This window comes from Mus pahari, chromosome 7 (genome assembly GCF_900095145.1).
Source record: "Mus pahari chromosome 7, PAHARI_EIJ_v1.1, whole genome shotgun sequence".
In the NCBI taxonomy this organism is placed as follows: Eukaryota; Metazoa; Chordata; class Mammalia; order Rodentia; family Muridae; genus Mus; species Mus pahari.
Window position 1 is genome coordinate 28,728,558 of NC_034596.1, and position 23,460 is coordinate 28,752,017.

The window sequence follows — 23,460 nt, forward strand, 5'->3', positions numbered from 1 at the left end:
GTGTGGTCAGCAGTAGTGTGAGGTGTGGTCAGCAGCAGTGTGAAGTGTGGTCACATTATACCTTGGACATAGAAAATCAAGCCAGGGAAGCAAGACCATCTAGTACATTTGTGAAACGACCTAACACCAGTCCATTCTGATGGTTGGAAAAACCCAAGAAAGAGCTAGAATCTACTGGCATCTGAGCAGAAAGAACCTAAAAGAGATTTGTCAGAGCGTGTGCCGTGTGTCCCTTAAGGGGCTTGCTTCTCAGATAGTGTCCCTCACTCATGCGCACTCCACACACTCCTTGGATGCTCTTTTGACTCTCCCCAGCCTTGAAATGCAGCACTTGTGTAGAATCAAGGCACGGTTATGCACCCCTGAGTACATGAGTCCAAGATTGGGAGAGGGTAGAGAGAAGGGTTAAAATGGAGAAACATGAAGGAAGTAGTCAAAGCACTGATTTAACTGTCTGGCTGGACTAGGTAGGATGACCCCCAAGGATAGACTGAGCTAGGATCTTTCTCTGAAGCTAGGTGAGGACAAGAGGTGTAAATTAATAAGAATTAAGTTTATTTCCATCTAGCTTCAAATGAATGCGACCCAAACTATGATTTATTTATTAGGCTCTGTGTAATTACTTGGGGATTACCCCAATCTAATTCTCTTAACACTAGGCTGGCTCCTTTCCCAACTGTGCTCCCCAGATACTTGCTGTTTGCATGTTCCCGGGTTATTTCTGCGGCAGCAGTCTGGTGTCCTAGGGAGGCATTTCACTTGGGCAGGTGCTGCTGGTTCATGATGGCTAATGAAGGGAGACCTCCTGTACTCCCAGCCTTCCCGTTTCTATACTCCTTCTCTTTCTCCCTTTTCCTTCTCCTAGCCATCCCAATGTGCAGCTCCTGGCCCAGTGATTCAAACTCTACCTCTCTCGATTTACTAGAGGCAGGTAGGAGATTTGGAGAAATCCAAGATGCTAAGTATCTGGCTTGGGATATTAGGTGATGGTAATCCATCCTGGGATTTTAGAAAATCTTATGAGTGAGACAGAACAACAAAGGCTCTCCTCTGCCACTTCTATGTGGAGTGTAGCACAGCATGAGGGTAGCAATGGCAGAGAGCTGGAGTGTGAGCCAATGGGACACACAGAGGGGTGGATGGCCACAGTTCATGGATCCAGAGCCCACTTCACAGTGGCTTGTGGTCATGAACAAGTCTTGAGGGGCTCATGAAGAATGGAGGGTCTTCACACAGTACCTGTTGTTGCACGCCCCTGTGATGGGCCGGTACTTCTTTGCCAGGCAGGTGTCAGGACATCTTGGTGGCAGCATGAAAGGCAAGCATCCTGACAGGTTGGCAATTGTGCCCAGAACGTCTGCTGATAAGACATCTGTATAACAAGACAGACCAGAATTGAAGTTAGATTCAGTTGGTTCTTCTTTCCAGCCCCATGCTCCCAGAAATAAGTCCCAGACTCAAAATATATTTACAAATACCTTGGCCATATAGCTAGGCTCTTCTCTGACTAGAATGAATTTAAAATATCTCGTTTATTTTAACCTACACTCTGCCCTGGGGCTGGATATCTATGCTCAGGTACCATCTGTCCATCTCCTCATATCTCCCTGGGCTTATCTTCCTGTGCTTGGCTCTATTCTGGAATCTTCACCTTCTGGATGCCCCACTTCCCATTTCCTGCCTATGCCATAGGCCAGAGGCTTTTTAATTGACAGGCGATGCATCCATACAATACGTAAGATATTCTCTCTACAGTCCAAACTTTGTGTGGCATCTGTACCAGATGAAGTATCTTTCCAACAGTTGTATCAGCCATAGCCACAACATCTAAGTCAGGGCTTCCTGTACTGTCCCAGTCACTGTTCTGAGAAAACCTCTTAGTCATATGTTTCTCCATTCAGTCCTCTTAAGCATCTTCATTGCTAGGAGTGTGTGTGGGGTGTATGTGGGGGTGGGGGTGATTGTTTACTTTTTTTGCTTCATGATGATTCTGTAAAGCAACCTAACACCCTAACATTTGGCTCTAGGAAGACAAGCCAGTAGGCTACTCCTCAAAGTCATTGCCCATCTCACAGGACACATCACCTGGACCAACCTGATACAGCTGTACAAGACATCCCCACCTCACAATTACCCAGGAGAGCACTAAGACAGGATGTGTATCCTCCCATAGGAACCCACCTTGGTTGAGCTTGCTTATAGCATCCATTCTTTCTGCTATAAAAAGTCTTTCTTTTTTCTTCTATTGATTTCTCTAGGTTAGCACCTCTGAATCCAGTCTCTTTTGTTTATATTTACTGTTTTTCTTCCCGGTTCTGTCACTGTTTATGCTATTCAACAAATCAAGGTTAGGGAAACTCAACGATGACCCTATAAAACTGTGATGAATGTATACTAATGAAATTGAGATTCTCACTGGAAAACACAGCCAACAGGAACGCATCCTATTTTCAGATAGAAGAGAAATGGAGCAAGCATTTCAATAGTGAGTTCTCCACACCTGTCCTTACCGAGCAACCCGACAGCGGGGTCCGCTGTAGAAAGGCCATGTGCTCCTTATTGGCTAGAGCACAGCAAATCAAGAGACTGTAAAGAGACTCATGTGACTGAAGTTGTGCTGGTCAACAAGCCAAAGTTCAGGAACAACTTGGTGCCTCTACCCAGTGCAATTACTGTTTGTTAATGCAGGCGTGGCAGGAAGTTTATTTGGATTGGCTGTTTATGCAGGCATGGCAGGAAGTCTATTTGGATCGGCTGTTTATGCAGGCGTGGCAGGAAGTCTATTTGGATCGGCTTACCTTCCTTATATCTTAAGTGCTCCAGAGTGGCTAAGTCTATAATGTAAATAACTTTAACATATCCTTTAGGGTATTTTGCATTACCAATTTCACATTATGGCCTGTCTTCGCAGTGTGGTCTCCCTGGGCTGAGAGACCTATGACACGGAAGCAGGAGCCAGTAGACTCCCATTCTCAGGACAGGCCACCCTACCATCACTTCTACCACTGTCTGAGCTGATGACACTACTGGATAGGAACCAAATGCACTTAGAAAGGTCTTTCAACTACGTGGTCTGAAGTGAAACCTTTTTCAGAGTGACTTTATGGTTGCTGTAAGAGTTGAACTTAACTATTCAGTGTGGGATCTGAGAATTGTGATTAATACTGGCTTAAAGTGAGTTCATCTCACCAGGCAAAGCAGCACCAGATCAATTTAAGAGATCAAATAGCTTACAACACTACACCGAAAATAAATCTCATTGAGGCTGTTAAATAGAAAGCTTATTTTTGAGTGTGGCACCATAGAAGTTATGATGCATCTTTGGACTGGATTCACTTTTGCTTCAGCATCTCAGGTCCTCACAGGCTGTAATCTGGCTTCTGCTTTCTTCAGATGTACTCTACCGTGACCACCACGCGAACTGCCAGAAACTGCAGACTAGCCTCATCGTTGGGAAGCCCATGGGTTGTTACGTTCCTTGGGTCACAGACTAAGTCAGAATGTCCCAGTTACAAACTGGGAAGTTGAGGCCTCTGCTTGCTGTGACAAGACACAACCTGAATGAATGTCTCCCCAGAAAGCCCTTAGGAGTGAATGTGTTCCCCATGTTTCACTAGGTGTGAAGGCTATAGGAAAATTCCCAGTGTGTTTTAGAACATAAATTAGAGCATGCTTAGCTGTTTCTCCAAATGGGATTTGGATAGCAGAGAAACTGTCCTTCCCAGAATCACAACAATGAGAACCTATGAATGGATTTAAGCAGAGGCAGGGGCATGCGGCTGCTTACCCGCGGAGAACTGTGACTGTTCACGTTTCATGACTTGTATTGATGTTTCCATAATCTCTGCTGCTCGGGAAATAGCCCCACTGGTGGACTCTGGCAGCTTAAAGAAAGAGAGAAGCTGGGCTGGAGAAAGGACTTCCCTTTTCTTGAGGTTTCTAGAGCATAAAGAGTCACAAGTTAAGCAGGGATCAAGAGGCAGCTCAGTTTGCAAGTGTGCTTGGCGAATCAGCATGTAAGAACTTACAGCTTATCTCCAGAAAGGTCTGGCCATAGTGATAAGTCCCTGTAAGCCCAGTGCTGTGGAGATAAGAGACAGGTAGCATTCCTGGGTACCTCCCAGCATATCCTTACTGGGGAGCCTCAGGTTCCAATGAGAGATCAAGTCTCGAAATACAAGATGTATGGCTCCTGAAGTTGACTTCTGCCCTCTTCGTGCATTTGCATATGAATCTGGAGACACACATTTCTTCCATCCAGCCTCTTTCTATCACTGACATATATGCCACATATACATACACATACAATAAATCAACGGAACGTTATTAAGTGACTGCATATACCAGACAATGAACTGTGGGCCACACAAAGAAAAAGCCTAGATAGCTCTGAGCCGCAGAAGCATGGAGCTCAGTAAAAAGGATAGATCACAATTAGAGATAGCAATATTGGGTGTGGAAGAATATGGCCAATATTTTCTCATAAAACATTCATATCTCAATTACCTTGATTCTTTTTTAGCAGTTTTTTTTTTTTTTGGGGGGGGGTTCTCACCATAACCTGGGCCAGGTGGTCACTGCAGGGCAGAGTCTCAGCTAGAATAGAGAGGATCACTAAATCCTCCAGAGTCTGACCTCTGAAGAGCTGAGGCCAAGCAGAGCCCAGAAACTGTCACAAATGTCCCTTTCCTGCTGTCATCTCTCCCTGATGGACCTGGGTTTCCAACACTGTGGCTTTAGGGAAAGCAGCCCTCTTTTCAGTTTTGTCATACTGTGGATAAATGGAGTGTTCTATTTTCCATGCTTTAGTAATAGCCTAAACTGCATGCTGCTCTCTGAGCTTGTCCTGTCTCAGGGGCTTCGCTGCAGTTACGTCACACTGCAGCTTGAAAATGTGATGAGATCCTATCTGTTCTTACCACAGAACAAAACCAGTTACTTCAGGTGATGGACAGTGTCTGTTGTAATCCTTTCTACATCTGTGTGTCTATCCAAACAACACGCTGCACACTCCAAGATATACAACACAAAGGAAACTTAATAACCTCAAGCCATAAATACCGTAATTATGACAATTATGTAGATGAGGAAGTTAACACTTAGCTCATGTAAGTTGTTTAGCTTTTGCAAGGTAGACATGAGTGACAGCAACAAGGTTGAGATACAAACACACCTAATCCACATAGATTGGAAATAAGTGACTCGGTTCACCAATGTCTATGACATAAAATGTGACATGTCAAATGTTCATATTTTCACATGCCCACATATCAGTAAAAGATCCAATGACATCCTGAGCCTTGAGAAGACAGGTTATTCCGGTTGTGAACTACAACATGAACTAGTCAAAGCTTCATGGGAACTGGCAAAGGGCAGGAGACCCCAGTTCAGAGGTGGAAGTCATTGTCCCTCACCACTAACAGGGCTATGTCCTCCTGAAGTGCCAATGGTAGACAGAAGCATGGCCCCTAAAGACAGATATATTTCTTTAAAGTATATTTGGTCAGAGGATGTTACTAACAGGGAAAATGTGATGTTTTAATATTAGTATTGTGAGCACTTCTTCTAACGTTCCTCTTTGTAAACAGGCAAATATGTGGGTACAGGGTGATTTGTCTTCCTTCTTAGTGGTTGATGAACTCTCCCTTGTTGCTCTAGCTGCCTTGAGGAAAAGACTGTCAGATTAACAGCCTGAACACACCATAGACACCTTACTAAAGTCCCCAGCTTTGCTAATCACCCCAGCTCCTCAAAGTGATCCATCCCAGGCTGTTGGCTGCCATGAGCCTTGCTGAACATTTTCTATCTCATTAGAGGGGCACGTCTCCTATCTCATTGGATGGGCATTTGGGCAAGGCCACAATGGGTTCAAAACATAAGCCTTGATGGCTGTGATTGGTGCTAGTATTGAGGTGGGGTTGAGAGGCCAGGAGCCTGACTGCCGAGGAAGCAGCTAACCAGTTTGAGAGCAGCTCGGCAGGAAGAAGAAAGCAGAAGGAAAGATGAAAAGGTGATGAGGCAGTAGAGAGCTGAGACAAAGGAAGAACAGGCTGTAAGATGTCAGAGAAGAGAACCTGTAGGCCCTGGTTGCTAGAATATTCTCATAGAGCTGTCAATTCCTTAGAGTCAAGGGTCTCAAACTCTAGGCTGGAGGCTGTAATACTAGTCCCTGCCAAAGACTAAATGTCTAAAACTCCAGGCCTGGTAGGGACATTTGTGGGGCTTAGGGCCCTAATACCTGAGACTCACAGGTACTATGACAGTAAAGGGTGACACTTACTGTTGCTTCTACAAGCTTACAACTGTAGCTCACTGCTGCCAAACAGGGAAATGAAAGTCTCTAGAAATCTGTCTGCATCTGAAGAACTTCTTGGATATCTAGGAGTCCTATCTGGATACAGCAAATGAACCCTTGTCTGGCCGGTCAGTGATTCTGGTACCCTGCCCTGTCTGATGAGGACAGTCACTGGAGATTGGCTGTCCTGATGCCTAGACTCCTGGACTGGACATTCTAGTCCTCACGGCTTGCTGGTGATAGTGGTCATTACCATGGGTCAGTGCCCACATCTTCCTCTGCTTTGTCCCCTTAGCTATCATGCAGCCCTTCAAGAGGACTGGTCCTCCCTGCTGTTTATCTCCTTTCCATAGCCCGCCTGCCCTATGCTCTGATCTTCGGGGCTTGGTGAGACGATTATCGATTGCCCAGTCAGCTGTCCCTCTGCTGTTCTCCCCAGCGGGGTGCAGAACAGACTGCTCTAACGGTTAAACCTCCAGTCACTGTGAAGATCTGCAGCCATTTTGTCGGGGGTACACTCTAGTTGCAGGGAGTGGGAAGGTGTCAAACGAGAGGTGTGTGTCCTTCTCTTTGCAGAAGGATATCGATTATATACTCACATCTTGGGAACTTTGTGTTTAGCTGGCTCAGCATTCCTCATGTGACAAGCCAAGGAGGAGAGCCACGTGTCAGATTTATGTTCCCTTTAGTCCCCCGGGGGGTGTTTGCGGAGTGGAGAATGCAGAGCCACAGTGTGTTGTCCTCAATAAGTCATCCTATGCCCTTTGCTTCTCAACCTGACGCCAGGCAGAACCTAGAATATCTCAGTGTCAGCACACTGAGACGATGTCACAGATCTGAGCAGAGATAATCCAGACGAGTATATCCTGGAGCCCACAGGCAACCATGAGTCAGAAACTGACTTAGAATGCTGGAAGGGAACAGATTTGCTGCTCCAGGAAGTGGTAAGGATGTGATCCTGGTACTTTGTGCTGCCTTGAGCGTCCCACTTCCCCAGACCCACTGCCTCCCGGCAGAGAAGTAGTAAAAGTAGTCTATCTACATTCTGGAAGGGAGGGAGGGAGGGAGGGAGGGAGGGAGGTGTGTGGGACAATGGACTGTGCCAGGAAACTTGGTAAGGTAGAGCACTCAGTACCCACCTGAGACAGTAGGCACGTCCCTGCTCCATGCCATGTTGTTCATGTAGCCCAAAACTGAGTTCTCCATGCGAATAAGGTACCTAGAGATCCCGAGGGTTTAGCCAATAAGCTCCCCTCCCTGGAAATTCCTCCCTGCCAAAGGTGTTTAATCTCTGGTCCACCCTGAGAGGTTGATACATACCCATTTTCCACGGGGAACATTCAATAAATGGTATGGATAAACATGGATTGTCTTTTTCATTGAAACTGCTATGGGGAGCATGGAGAAGGCCTTCACCTACAGAGTAGCATCCTAAGTCTCCCACAGAAGGCCTCACTGCAGCTACCTTCCTTAATGAGTTAAACCAGAGTTCCCCATTTCCCCAGCCCTGGGTTTGTCATTGTCCTCAGCCCTCAGGCCCCAACAGTCCTGACATCATTGCAGGCATATGGACCTACAATCCTTCATTCTATACTCTTCTATGTGACCCCTAAGTGGCAACTGGCTTTCTGAGAGTCAGGGAACCACAACTTTGGCTTCCCACATCTTAGACTGCATTCTCCACCCCGAGTGGTGTCTCAAGGCTTCCCTAAAACCCAGCACCTGACAGCGTCAGCAGTGGGGAGATATAGTCAAACACTCCTCATGCTTTGCCTGCCAAAGCAGCATATCCCACAACTCCACTGTGGGGCTGAACATGGGAACCACAGAGTGGGAGGAAGAGAGAGAGGAGAGAGAAGGGGAGGAGCAGCCAGAAGAATGATAGATAGATAGATAGATAGATAGATAGATAGATAGATAGATATACAACCTAATGAATATATGCATATAAGTTTTGTTCTGCTGATGCACAAGTAAATGTTTGAGCCAGGAAATCTCATCTCCTTGGTTGGCTGAGGATTCTTGGTTTGAGAGAGCAAAAGAGTTGGTGGCTTCACTCCTACAGGTCCAGAAAGGGCTACTGAGTGTAACTGGTTCCCAAGATGTGCTAGGAGCTGCTTCTTAGGTGGACCAGCCATGGCTGATAGCAGGTCTTCTCCACACTTGTCAGCTTTTAGACTTGGCTCTACTTCTTGCTGCAGAAGCACAGACTGCAGATCACAGGTGAGGCTGCCATGATGTGGGTGTAGCCTCACGCTTCTTCCTCCCCAGATGGTGCAGTCATGGGGCCCCATGTCATCAGCTGTAGGCCCTGGACTGAGGTTGACATCATGAAACTCTCAGGTTTATGAAATTTTCTGCCACTTCTCCCACCTCCAGTGGGTAACTCCTCTAGGTTAAGACTCCAGGAGCATTCTACACTACTGAAAACTCCCTTTCTTCTCTGATGATTCCCCATCAGTTCATCTGCTCAGAGAATATTGTTTCCTCGCTCACCTTCAATTTTTTAATAGCCAGATAACAATTTATCTCTAACTAATGTGGAATAATAGAACAAGTTTTACTTGGAATAATAGAAATTTGAAGTAAATCATAAGATGTCAGGTAATAATTTGTACCTTGAGAGAGGTTGTAACTTTTCACAAATTTCCAATAATATAAGTTTGTGAAGACATAAACCTAGTATGTTTTTGATGCTTTCTGGACAGCTAATGAGACACCATGATGCCACGATCAATAGTGTCTGTCACATATTTAAAAGTGTGATGACAGGGGCTGGAGACATGGTTCAGAGTAAAGGGCGCTGACTTCTCTTTCAGAGAACCCAGATTAGATTCCCAGCACCCACTCAGTGGTTTATAACTGTCTGTAAATCCAGTTTTAGGGGGTCTGATGTTCTCGTATGCTCACTGCAGGCACAAGGCATGCACATCCATCTTAGACATGCATGTGGGCAACACATCCGTGTACATGTGATAAGATTATAAAACATTTTTAATTAAAATTAGTAATAAAGTCAATTATTTTGGGAAACAGTGATGAGCAGGTTGAGGCTCTGGTTCTATGCTTGAGCTAGTGAGTGTCATGGTGACATTCCAGTGGCTAGGCATCAAGCCTGTGTGCACAGCACCCCTTTCTCTGTAAAGTGTCCTAAGGCTATTCCTGTCCAAGCTTCAGACCTCATGGTCTTCACCATCATCATGGTTCCTTGTGTGATTAGTGCTCCAGCTTCTGATTTTCATTTTCTCTAAGCAGAGTTGTGAGAGTGAGCACTGTTTCTCCACGGTGGCCAATCACAGTGGAACCAGGGATAGTCTCACATGAGCTTTAATGCCTCAGTTGCAAAAGGACGTCACGGTGAACACAGTCACTCACTGTCACTCACCTTTTCATGGTGTTGTAGACTGCATGGTCCACCATGAGCTGACTCGTTTCCACAACACTGATAACATGGGACTTCATAGCCTTCCCTAGGATACAAAACACGGCACCGTAAAAAACAGACCCCCCAGTGCAGTGACTCTGCCAGCTTTAGCGTTCTTCCTCAAGTGCAGATGGGTGCTGTGAAAGTCATGTGGTCTTTAGAAATGATCAGCCTTACCCAAGGAGCTGATGGGGTCTGCAACCCTATAGGTGGAACAACAATATGAACTAACCAGTATCCCCAGAGCTCGTGTCTCTAGCTGCATATGTAGCTGAACATGGCCTAGTCAGCCATCATTGGGAAGAGAGGCCCCTTGGTCTTGCAAACTTTATATGACCCAGCACAGGGGAAGGCCAGGGCCAAGAAGTGGGAGTGGGTGGGTAGAGGAGAAGGGGCGTGGGGGGGTGTATAGGGAACTTTCGGGATAGCATTTGAAATGTAAATAAAGAAAATATCTAATAAAAAAGAAAAAAAGAAATGATCAGCTTATTGGAACTCTTGAGCATTAACATCTATGTAAAAAAATGAAAAATATTGTGTACAAGTAAAATAAATAATTGCATATTTCAGAAATTGTATCAGTGAGAGAGCTTTTCGACATTTAGCCCCTGACAGCATCTGCATTTGATACTTGATGCAAGAAGAAACAATATGATAGGAAGCTGTTGGAGAGTCTGAGGCCCTTAAGATCATAAGTTCCCAAGACCACACCAGGCTCCAATGTGGGGACAGTATGTCCTTCTGAAACTATGTTGCTATATCCAGATCTCATATCCATTCCTGAAGTCAGCTGTGGTCCTGAATTTACCAGCTGGGAAAAATTCTTTCTCTAGACTGGGTGGCCTGTATAGCCTAGCAGGGAAGCTGTATGTGTGGGCTCTAGGGTCAGGATATGTGCCATTGCCGAGTGACATTGGTGGGGAATCTCCCTGCCCTTATGAATTGTAGGCCAATTTGGTTCACAAGGGCAGTTGGAGCAGAGCTACCAAGCACACATTGGGTTGGAGTGAGGGGGATCAGCAGCCCTGTGAGTATGTATGGTAACTGTCCACACTGGGACCAGCTGTCAGTAAGCAGATCAACTTCACTTAGGGTGATAGAAAGCTTACAAAGTTTTGAGGGACCGAGGGTAGGAATATATAGGATAGGCAAATGTCATTGGCTGGGAGCTTAGGGCACCCAGAATGCCTCATTAGCACGGGGAAGCATTTCAGGAATCTCAGGTGCTGACTGAACGGGTTTTGTCGGAAGTAATGAAATTGGTCTTATGAACTAATTGAAGCTAAGTGACATTCCTCAGGTAGAGATGGGCATGGAGACTTAAGAATTCTCTGAACAAGTTCAGGGAAGGAGAACACCTCACTCCTGAAGGGAGTCTCCCATAATGTGACAAGCCCAGCGACTATTTGCTCATGATGGACTTTGACCTTAATGAGCAGTTTCACCAGAGCTGGAATGCGACATCCTGCTCAGCACTCTTACTGTGAGCATGTTAGCTCTTCTGTTTATAAACAAATTGTAGGGCTCTCTGGGACAGGCCTGTTGAGTTCAGAGGGCCAGAAGACTGCTGGATCCCTTGTCTGTGGTCCTATCTGCCCCAGCCTTGGTTCTTGAGTTCTCTTCCCTTCTTCTCTATGACATCTTTGCCTCTTTTGACTTTTATTTCTTGCTTCTCCTCCACCAAATATTCCTCTTCAACTTGAACTACTTCTGTCCCCACCAGTATTCATGGCATCTGTCTTGATTTCAATAACAATGGTATTTATAGGCTCATCTCTTTAAATGTTTGGCTTAATTAGTGGAACTATTTGGGAAGGATTAGGAGATATGTCCTTGTTGGAATAGGGGTGGCCTTGTTGGAAGAAATGTGTCACTGGGGGTAGGTGTAAATGTATCAAAAGCCCACAATAGACTCAGTCTGCTGCCTCCCCCATGAATGTCTGTTTCTCTCTGTCTCTCTCTCTGTCTCTCTGTCTCTCTCTCTCTGTCTCTCTCTGTCTCTCTCTGTCTCTCTCTGTCTCTCTCTGTCTGTCTCTGTCTCTCTCTCTCTCTCTCTCTCTCTCTCTCTCTCTCTCTCTGTCTGCTGCCTAGGGGTCAGGATGTAAAGCTCTCAGTTACTACTCCAATGCCATGCCTATCTGTCCACCATGATAATCTTAGACTAACCCTCTAAAACTGTAAAACAAGTTCCCAATTAAATGTTTTCTTTTTATAGGCATTGCCTTCGTCGTAGTCTCTCTTTGCAGCAATAGTACAATGACTAAGAGGGCCTTGGGCAGGTTGTCTGGAGTCAAGTGGAGTTGGGGACCCTTGAAAACGTGTGCCTTTCCTTTTCCCTTCCATGATGCTCTTGAGAAAATTCTGTATACCCCCATCACTGAATGGGAAAAGTTATGGCTCAGACAATTTACTTCTTTTTTGTTCTTGCTGTAGGTCAGATGGCTTTGTAAATATAGACATGCTGGGTTGTGCCTCCCATCACAACACGAAGCCCTCAATGTCCACAGAGTGACAGCCACACTCCTTTCCATGGACTATAAGATCCTCGAAATCTACAAGGATAAGGTTTAATTTTCAAAGCTCTAGGTGTGACAGCTTGATTCCCGCCCTTACTTTAAAACGTATCATCATCTGGCACTAAAGAAAAGGATTAGTGTATATAGGAACATTCGCTGCATAAGCATTAGAACCTCAGCTCAGATCCCAGTACCCAGGAAAAGAGTTTGACATGACTGCAAGCACCTTTTACTACAATACTGCACAGAGCTGGGATGGAAAAATCACTGAGACTTATTGGCTGCCAGTCTAGCTTCAGGTTCAGTAATCAAAACTGTCTTAGGGTAATAATGTAGACAGTAATAGAGTAATAACCCAGATGCCCTCTTCTGGCCTCTATACACATGCACGTGGGCAGAAACACCCTTACATACTGTGTCCACTCCCTCATCCCCTCAAGTATCTACCTAAATTATGCAACTCACTTTTTCTTTCTTGGCAGAACAAAGACCTTCTGAGTGGGATACAGCGGAACAAAAAAGGATCAGTTCTTCACTGTGTGCCCTATGCACTATGAACCTTAGGGTTCTTGACCACATAGTCTTTACCTCTTTGGTACCTAGGTGGAAGTTGGACTTAGTATAAGCATTCTATGAAAGCTAAATGCTTGTATAGAATAATTAACTATGGAGAAAAATTCTGTGTGTGTCTGTGTAAATGTGTGTGTGTGTGTGTGTGTGTATGTCTGTGTATGTATGTGTGTGTGTGTGTGTGTGTGTGTGCACATGCATATGTGAGTGTCATGTGCATTTCTGGGGAATAGTAGCTGCCAGTGAACTAATGTCCTATTATTGACTAATACTAAGCTGATATTTAAATGGTCACGATCATGCATTGCTTATGCTTCCATTTTACCAAATTTAAAGAAAGGTTGATTATTTCAAATGTTATCTTTGAACCAAAGATTTTTCTGTTGAAAAATTTCCCGCAGAAACACTTCTTTGTGACCTTCCAAACCCTCCTGGAGCTGCATAGATCTGAAATTACTTATGTTTGGGATGAATAGAGGGGTCTCATCCGTCCGCATCAGAGGAAAGAATCTTCTCTCTGCCCGTCTTCGCTGAGCTTTCTGGGGCCGAATGAATTAGACAGAGGAAGGATAAACAAGAGAAAACTGGCAGCCAGGAGACCTTGGTCTGCGTGCCCACATCCCATGGGAGCTGCTGGGGCAGACACTTGGCCAGGAAGGCAAGAAAGAAGGAGCAAGCAGGTTGTTACTGACTAGGGAACAAGCTTCTAATAGGCAGATCAATGGGACTGCCTCCTGGCAGATGGCTGTCAGCTGTGTTGTTAATGTGGGTTCCTGGATGCCTGTGGCTGTCTAGAGACCTGGAGTCTCCTTTCATTCTTCCTAGTAGGGAGTGGTGAGATACTCTGCAATGGATTTTTCTGACCAGAAGGGGGAAACAGAGTGCTTCTCTAAGACCTGTGGCATTCTTTTGCATCTCAAGATCTACCCAGCATGCAGGTTCCTGACTTGCGGTTGAGGCTAGGGTCAATGACTTGGTCTCTTCTGTTTGTCTAGAACAGAAATCCAGATTCTAGAGAGTCACCTGACTTATTCCCTGTCCTGGCTGTCCCACATGTATGTCCTGAAAGTGCCATCTGCTCTGAGAGGCACACTGGCCTCTAAAATCCCGCCTCTTGCATATTCATCACTGGAATGCAAGAAGCCATTATACATGAAGATACTGTATGCCGGGACAAAGAAGCAGGCTACATACTTCCAGACATGTTCACAAATACAAAGCAAAAGAAGTGAAAGAAAGCCCATGTCTTCCTCTCCAACGCCACTGAGGCCCCAGGCTCCCACGTGCTGCCCTTGGCCGACTCTGGTCACCTGGGATTCACTCAAGAGTCATGTGTGCATCCTGTTTTGATGATCTCCATTTTCAGAAGTCCGACGAACTGGAACAGAGCTGGCCAGCTTTCCTTTTAAACTCCCCCACTAGGCTGGCTTCCCAAATCTCAGGATTTGCAGGCAGCTTTCCTGCTCACGCTGTTCATTTGCATCTTATTTTCTTTTCACAGCTACAACGAGCTGCTGAGTTCGCCATAAAGATAATTTCACATGGATCTTAATTTTGCACAAACACTGGAAGCCCATCTCAGTCTGTTGAGAGGAATACGCAGTACTTCATGGAGCATGTGCTACTGAGGGTTGTCAAGAGAGGCTACGAGCAAAGTTTTCCTAGATTTATAATGGTCATGGGTATACTTTAGGAGAAAATGAAACCTTTTTTTCATTTTCAGTAGTTTATTACTGAATTTCCAGGTGCCGAGTTTTCTTTTCCTCTGTGCTTTGAGGCATCTGGCTTTGCATAGTAAGTGTGTGTGTGTGTGTGTGTGTGTGTGTGTGTGTGTGTTGTCCCCTATAGCTTTGCTTCTCAAAGTGTCATTGATGTCCCCGAAATGCACAAAGTCATCTGCATTGTCATTTTCCAAGTATATTTAATTTTGGTTGTAGTGAAATAGATCATGTGAAAACTGTGTTTCAAATACATTTTACTGGTGAATATTTACTGTTTCAAAGGCACTGTTGTTTAGTTTTCAGCTGATAAATGTTCTTATATTAAAGAATATAAAATTGAACCATTGTGAAGCAACTTCTATTTCAGAGTCTTACAAAGTCCAGGCTGAGTTCAATCAAATTTGGTCTACATCTGATGCTAGCCTTGAACGCATGATCCTCCTGCCACATGTGGGATTACAGGGGTGCTACCACCCCAAGCAGAACTTGAAGGGCACTAGTAGTGATTTCGATGATTTTAAAAAACTTATCATTAAATCTAGGGCCTCACACATGCCTAGCAAGTCCTCCCCGATTCCAGACTGAAGGTACAGCCATAGCTGACCTTGACATTGTGATTCTCCTGTTTCATCCTCTTGCATGTTTGCCAACCAATGTGTGGCACCACTACCAGCAGATTTTCTACCTAAGAAATTTATAGAGTAGATGGATAAGAAGCCAGCTTAAAAATATCCCAATGAATGATAAAATACACTCCAAAGTGCACTATCATTATAGAAGTCATGTTGTACATTATTATATACTATTAAAATGTAAACAAAAGAGTTGTTGCTATTACAGATTTGTAAATCATGCTTTTTATCCCAACATTCTGGAGGCAGGGGTAGAGGCAGGAAGATCTGTATGTTATGTTCTGCATGGTGATTTCCAGCCCGATGGGGATTACATACTGAAACCCTGTTTCAAGGACAAAACAAACACTCTGTGGGCAGAGTTACAGATGTCCCATAGCCTCATTTTGTAAAATAATGTCATTTCAAAACTTTAAAGCCACAGTGTGCAGATGTTTTTATGAACAGCTCACAGGTGCAATATCGAGTTCTTGACTAGACTCTTGACCTCTATCTTTTCAGTCTTGCTTTATTCCTCTAGGGTCTTGAAAGCTATTGAACAAAAGGAAAAAGTGGCTTATTTCCTTGTGTGTGCTGAACACCTGCCATGCTCCAGATGTTAGAAGGATTGGTACAAAGGGGTATACTTAGGTTTTCTTGAAGATTTAAAATGAGCACCTCTCTTGTGTTCTTTAGTTGTCATGGAAACACAATTCCCAAGTTATTAATGCTCACCAGGAATACCTGGAGTGGTGATCAGACTCAGAAGGGGAGTGACATGCCCATCAGAGAGAGTGCTTACAGATCTCAGAGTAGACAGTGCTGATACCCACAAGGAAAGATGGAAGGATGCTTTCTTTAGGGGCTCCTGAGCCTGGGAAGGCAGCAGGGTGACTGCAGTACAGTCATGATGTTCAGACAGAAAAATTAAGCAGCATGTAGCTTCTAGCAGGAAGTAGGCCTGTGTGTAGACGAGGATGCTAAGGCCCAATGACTGGGCTGTATCTAAGAGGCTGGGGGGCAGCAAGTGGCCCTTCCCCAGCACCCTGACACCAGGAAGCTTGCTTCAGGGTGACTACTTGTGCTTCCCTTCTTTTTCCAGGTCCCTTTCTTTTCCTTCCTTCCCCTCTGCTCCCTTCCCATCCCCTTCTCTCTCTCTCCCCCATTCTTCTTTCCTTCCTTCCTTTCTTTTTTCTTCTTTATAGCAAAGAATGATTATGTTAATCCAGACATCTCAGTATCTTTCTTACTATAGTTTCCCATACAACTAAACCAAAACCTAGCTATACTAGAGAGATTTAATTTAAGATGATTTTGTAACAAAGAAACAAAAATTGTCAAAACTTTTTAAAAGATATATGTACAGATAAAATGGAAATGATTTATTCTATAATCATGGAAAAAATCAGTTCTTTTAAAGGAGGAATTATAATTTAATCCTTCTAAACTGAAGAATTACATTGTTCTTTTTGACAAGCACAAAAGGGTCTTAACTGATTCTCAACGACTGCACTGACATGTTTGGTTTTTTTGAGTGTGGAAAAACAACTTTACAAGACTAAAAGATCACACATCATTTGTTACTTACTCCACAAGATGTCTCTGCTTCTCGGGAGGAAAGGGAGGAAAATTCCAGTTCCCATAACCACCAGCGTTATTGCCATAGCTCCAAGTGTTCTCATTCTAGAGTTGAAGTGGGAGAAGATACAATCAGATAGGCAGCAGAGTCCTGTGGGATGTACCATAAATACCCAAGCCTCTCCGGTGGGTCCGCCTAAGTCCAAGGCTGTCACTTTGGGATATTGAACCATCTTCAGAATCAGGAAGGCACACAGTCAGCCTGGAGTGCTGAACAGACCTGGTCCCCAAGTCATCAGAAAGGTGCAGTTAGAGAATGGGAAACACATCTCTTAAAACACATCTATGTGAAAGCGAATAGCTAACATTAGGAATTTAGCACTTATAAAGATAAGTAAGTTCCCGCCGGTGACTGCATCTTTTATGACACGAGGATTGTAATGACGTGATTTCAGATGAAACAAGATCCAAAATGGATCACGTCCACTTTCTAACTTTTTGTTTTCTTAGTCTTGGACACTGAGATTCTTTAATCCATGTCTTTGTAAGAACACCCTGAGATGAACACATCATAGTAAATATGGGTCTGTAGGCGCCCTAGCACACCTGAACTGAAGTAATGGGAACAGGCACCACCAGGCTTTGTTAGGGAGAACACCTATTTGCCACACTGCCCAATAATGGCCTCCCATAGACAATATTACAGGTTTAATGGTAGATTTCTCTCAGAAATTGGGAAAATAAAAAGTTTTACAACCTGGACATTTTCCTTTTCTCAGCTGAAGAAGCAGGGTGTGCACTGCTGGTGTGTTCTCTGTGGACTTAACTTCTGAAATGTGAATCTTGATGATTTTTCTGGGGACTTGATCACCCCGTATAAATGGACTCTGTGCTCTGATGCCCACTCAAGTTTCTGGTGGGAGTCACTCCATTGTATGTTTGTTTAGTATTGTGTTTCTGCCAAGTGCTTGTGTGTCTTGGCTGGTCAGAAAAAAAATGCCACTCCTAGAGGACATTCTGTCCACCTGACCTAGAAAGACAAGGTTCCATATCCCTTATTGCTAGGAGTCACCTCCATAGGTTCCTGGGAGTTTCTCTTGTCCAACGTTTCAAGTTCATCCTAGAAATGCCTCCCCTCCACCAGTTCTCACTCCCTCTGACCTCCCCACACTTGATCCATGGTCCTCTCCTAACTACCTCTCCCAACCCAGTTCCCTCCCTCCATCTAGTTCAGGTGCCTCCTGTAACTAGGCAAGACTTTCAATGGAGGGATGGGGATACCAACCCACCCACAAAACCTTTGACCCACAATTTGTCCTGCCTACAAGTTGTGCAGGATAAAGACAGAGCAGAAATTGAGGGAACGGTCAACTAATGACTGGCCACACGAGACCCCTGCCATGAGAAAGAGTCAACCCCTAACACTGTTAATGATATTCTCTTATGCTTGCAGACTGGAGCATAAGAGGACAGCTTGCAGGCTGTCCTCTGAGAGGCTTCACCCAGCAGCTGATGGAAACACATGCAGAGACCCACAGCCAAACATTAGATGGAGATTGGGGAGTGTTGTAGAAGGAGGAGGGGAAGAATTGGAGGAGCCAGAGAGGTCAAGACACCACCAGAAAACCTACAGAAACTCATCAGGGCTCACAGGGGCTCACAGAGACTCAACTACCAACCAGAGAGTGTTCATGGAGCAGACTAAGCCCTTCTACACACATGTAACAGATGTCCAACTTGGTCTTCATGTGGGACCCGTGAAAGCAGGGGCAGGGGCTGTCTCTAACTCTGCTGCTTGCATTTGGCTTCCTTTTGCCTAACTGGGCTGCTTTGTTGGCCTCACTAGGAGAAGATGCATTTAGTTCCACTGCAAATTGATTTGCCAAGGCAGATGTATATCCATGGGATCCCTTCCCTTCACTGAGGAGAAAGGGAGGTGAGGGGAGGTGAGAGGGAGGTGAGGTGAGAAGAAGGAACTGGAAGCGAACAGAAAAGGGAAGCTTCAGTCTAGATGTAAAGACAATAAATACATTAATTTTAAAAAGACAGAAAGAAGCATAATATTCAGAGAAAGAAAAAACTTATTAAAACCAACCCCTTTAATGCATGCACATTCCTGAGATGATGAAACCAACTGATCAAGGTCACACACACACACACACACACACACACACACAATACACACACACACACACATACACACACACTAGTAAAATAGAAAGCATACTCGGGAAGAAATTTGGTGGGGGCTGGGGAAGGGAATGAGAGGATAATAGGGTACTTTGATTAATAAACTACCATACACACATATATGAAATACATATGAGAAATTGAAACAGAATAAATAGAATAAGTAACAGGACCACATGAAAGAGAAGATATGAATCACCTGACATTAGATTTTATCTCCTGGATTTTATCTCCTGCTGGTCCCTAGTGGCAATGGCAACCTGGAACCTTTTGTATATCCCTGAGGTACCAGGGTCCTTCTCCTTGAAAAGTGACAGAAATACATCTACTTTTAAAAGGGCGAATAAAGAGTGTCGCTCAGGATATAACATCCTCAAACCCACAATCCCTGGAACTGAACAGAATCATCAGGCTTCCTGCCTGTTGGAGTAAACACTAAAAGCCAATGTGCAAAGAGAACTCCGAGGCCCACTGTGGCACCAACGGGCTGAGCTGCCTGCAGGCTGTGGACTCTGCTCCAGGTTGCCAGATCATGAGCTGTCTGTCACCCATGCTGGGGTGAAGTTTGGGCATGCAGCTGTCTTTGAGTCATTTCCACCTCTGCAAGTAACTCCTCACCCATAATTCTGCAAGTAACCCCAAAAGTCCAAGTTGGAACTTGGTGGTATCCCTCTTTGGACTGTCATTTGTCTCCTCTCAGTGAGTAGACATGTGTGTTGTGTCTCCCCGGAAGTCTTATCACACATCTGTAAACACATTTCAATGGCATCTGGAGGCCAAATCAGAGTGCCTAAAGAACTTTAGAATTCTTCTTAGAAAAAAAAAAAATTACTCCTGTGAAGGGAGCAGAGTAAATGTTAAAAGCTACAATTTTCCCTCTGAACTATAGACTGCAATTTTTTGTTTCCTTTCATCGTTATCAAACTACAGTGATGAGTAGAAATTATATCCATGTGTGGATAGCACTTTAGTGTATAAAAGCAAGGACTGGCTGGATTTATTTAAAACACCTCACATCTCTCATGTGTTCCCCATAGCCTCTCTTCACAACTTCTCATAACTCATGGTCCATCCCTCCTCGAATTGTCTCTGTATGTTTTCTCTTCTTCCCTCACATTCTTTCCTTGCACCCTCTCCTCACAGGCTGCCTTCACATCTTCTCTCAGCCTCTCCTCACACCCCTTTCTCATCATCTCTTCTTGGCCTTACCTCTCATCTTCCCCCTCTATCTTTTCCTGATCCCCTTCTCACATTGTGTCTTCCTTAAGGTCACCACTGTTGGTATGAAACACCATGACCAAAAGCAACTTGGAGAGGTTTACATTGCCACATTACAGCCCATCAATGAAGAAGTCAGGGAAGGAATTCAAATATGGTGGGAACCTAGATGCAAGAGCTGATGCAGAGGCCATGGAAGAATGCTCCTTATTGGCTTGGTCCCTATGGCTTGCTTGTCCTACTTTCTTATAGAACCCAGGACCATCAGCCTAAGGAAGGCATCACCCACAGTGGGCTGGTCAGCCTAAGGAAGGCATCATTCACAATGGGCTGGGCCCTTTCCCATCTATCACTAATTAAGAAATGCCCTACACACTTGTCTACCACTCAGCCTTAAGGAGGCATTTTCTTTTTGTTAAATTTATTTATTTATTCACTTTACACCCCAATATCAGCCCCCTTCCTCCAAGTACCCCCCTCATGCAGACCCCCTCCCATTCCTCCTTTCCCATCCCCTTTGAGAAAAGGAAACTCCCCTCCCCCTTTCTCCTTTGAGAAGAGGAAGCCCCCTCCTACTGCACATCAAGTTGCTGATGGACTAGGCTCATCCTCTCTTACTGAGGCCAGACAAGGCTGGCCATTTAGGGAAATAGGATTCACAGGCAGGCTGGCAAGAGATTCAGGAACAGCCCCCTGCCTGCTGTTGGGCAACCTGCATGATGACCAAGATACTCATCTGCTACATATGTGTAGGGTCCTAGGACCAGCACTTGTATGCTCTATGGTTGGTGGTTCAGTCTGTGGGAGCCCCCAAGGGTTCAGGTTAGTTGACCTGTTGGTCTTCCTGTGGAATCCCTGTCCTCTTTGGATTCCTCAATCCTTCCCCCAACTCCTCCACAAGACTCTCTGAGCACCATCCAGTACTTGGTTGTAGGTTTCTGCATCTCTTTCCATTGGCTGCTGGGCGGAGCTTCTTAAGAGGACAGTTGTGCTAGGTCCCTGTCTGCAACTGTACAGAGTATCATTAATAGTGTCAGGGATGGTTCTTGCCCATGGGATAAGTCTTAATTTGTGACAGTTATTGATTGGCCACTCCCTCTCAACTCTATCTTGGCTTGTGCACGTTGTATAGGCAGGACAATGGGGTCGAAAGTTTTGTGGATGGGTTGCTGCCTCCCCTGGGAATCCCTGGCTACAGGAATAGCCACTTCTGGATCCACATCCCCCACTGCTAGGAGTCTCAGACCCCACAGATCCCTGGGCCTCCCCCATCCCAGCTCTCTGGCACATCCTAGATATTACCCATCCCCAACTGCTGATTTCTCTTCTCTTTCCCCTACACTTCCTACACCTGATCCCACCTACCTCCACCCCACTTCCCTCCTCCTCCCCTTCCCTTCTCCTCAGTTCCCTCCCTCTCTCCACCTCTGATACCTACTCTATTTCCCCTTCTGAGATTCAGCCATTAGAGGCATTTTCTTAATTGAGATCCTACCCTTTCAGATGACTATAGCCTGTGTCAGTTGACATAAAAAAAATCCAGGACAATTGATCCCTTGTCAACTTGACATACAAACTTATCACCCCTACGATGAAAACGTTCCTTTCTCATTCATCTCAAGATCTCATGTTATAAACATAAATATCTTTAAAAATCCCATAATGTTTACAAGTTCAAATCTTAAGAATTGAGTCCCTTTAAAATATCCAGTCTCTGTAGAAATCCAAATTTTCTTTGGGGTTCTAGAAAAATCAATATTAAGTACTTCCTTACTTCAAGAAGGAAGAACCAGGGCACATTCACAATCAGATCAAAGCAAAACCAACACCAATGATGTAAATAACAAAATATCCAATATCTGGGGTTGACTTACAATCTTCTCGACTGTTCCAAGACAGACTCCACGCCGCAGTTGTTGCTGTTCTTGGTGCCTGTCTCGTGATACTGGCATCTCCAAAACACTGACCTGCGCTTTCACCCATAGCCTCTCCTAGCTACTCCATGGTGCTTCAGTTTCTCTGTGTGACTCCTTCAATCCCCAGCCTCCAACTGCTACGAAGGCTGCATCTTTACCCCTTTACCAAAGGCCTCTTCTGGCCTGGGCTGAGTGAAGCCTCAGCTGTTCTCCAAGACCACTTCGTGCTTTCAAAACCCAAAGCCAGTACCACCTGGGTGACTCTTCCGCTAACGAGATCAGCTGTCAGCTTGAGCTACCTCTGGGACACAGCTGCTCTGTGCTGATTCTCAGGAAATACTTTCCAGACTCCACCTCAATGATGCTGGTCTCAATCACCACGAATTTCTAAGCTCCAGCTGACCAGCATCAATTGTCTCAGTAAATCAAAGGTTGTACTTTAGTGGTTCTGGCCTCTTGTTAATCTCAGTTGATTCTTCAGCTCCAGTTGACCAGAAACTATAGGTTCTTCACACAAAATGGCTTAGTAGAGCACTGGCTTTCCTCTGCAAGCTCACAAGTCAGGCCTCCATCTTCTATACTGCTCTCAACATTCTTATCAAAGCTCCAACAAAACACCTCACTGAGCTCTCAACATTCAATGGCTCTTCTAGCCCGAACTACCAAAGTCCTTCCACAGTCTTCCAAAAAACCTGGTCAGGTCTATCAGCAATACCTCACTATCCTGGTACCTACTTCTGTACTAGTTAAGGTTAGTACTGCTAATGATGACATACCATGACCAAAAGCAACTTGGATTATCTGGCTTACATTTGAATGCCATAGTTCATCACTGAAGGAAGTTAGGATAGGAAATCAAGCAGGGCTGAAACCTGGAGGCAAAAACTGATGCAGAGTCCATGAAGAGGTTGCTGCTGCAGGCTTGCCTACAACTGGCTCTTACAGACATTTTCGGAGTTGGGGCTTCCTCTTCTCAGATTACCGTATCAAGTGTCAAGTTGACATAAAAACTGCTGGGAGTCTCCTCATATTCTGTTCTAAGAACTCTACTCAAATTCTGGAATTTTATGATGAGATCTCCTAAAATCTTTAACCAACTTCCAGGAACACTGTCTCTCATGGGAGTTTTCAAGGAGTTCTAAATCACATCTCACACGATATCATACTTCCATAGCTATCATCAGGACCAGCAGTCATCAGGCTAAGTAAGCTGTAGCCCGAATTCTTTGTACCTGTTACTTGAAGTTCTAGTTCTGTGGCTACCATGCTGAACCTTATGGCTTCAGAATTTTCTTGTCTTACACATGGGCCTTGGACCATAATCGCCTTGGTTCATATTCCTGCCTAGACACCAGTTTCTATTCCTCACATCCATAATATTGTACTTTTTAGGTTCTATATATAAGAAAGATGGTGAAGTC

General features: G+C 44.8%; 1 protein-coding gene across 1 annotated transcript in view; it reads right to left on the reverse strand.

The window, feature by feature from the left end:
* The window catches only part of Tpo (thyroid peroxidase), a 65,354-nt gene extending 48,535 nt beyond the window's left edge, over positions 1 to 16,819 (reverse strand). The window contains exons 1-4 of the mRNA XM_021202360.1: positions 16,726 to 16,819; positions 9,681 to 9,765; positions 3,788 to 3,939; positions 1,240 to 1,372 (exon numbers count right to left, since the gene is read on the reverse strand). Coding sequence (XP_021058019.1) covers positions 1,240 to 1,372; positions 3,788 to 3,939; positions 9,681 to 9,765; positions 16,726 to 16,819 — 464 coding nt within the window. The remainder of the gene's footprint in view (positions 1 to 1,239; positions 1,373 to 3,787; positions 3,940 to 9,680; positions 9,766 to 16,725) is intronic.
* Between the last annotated feature and the right edge of the window lie 6,641 nt (positions 16,820 to 23,460).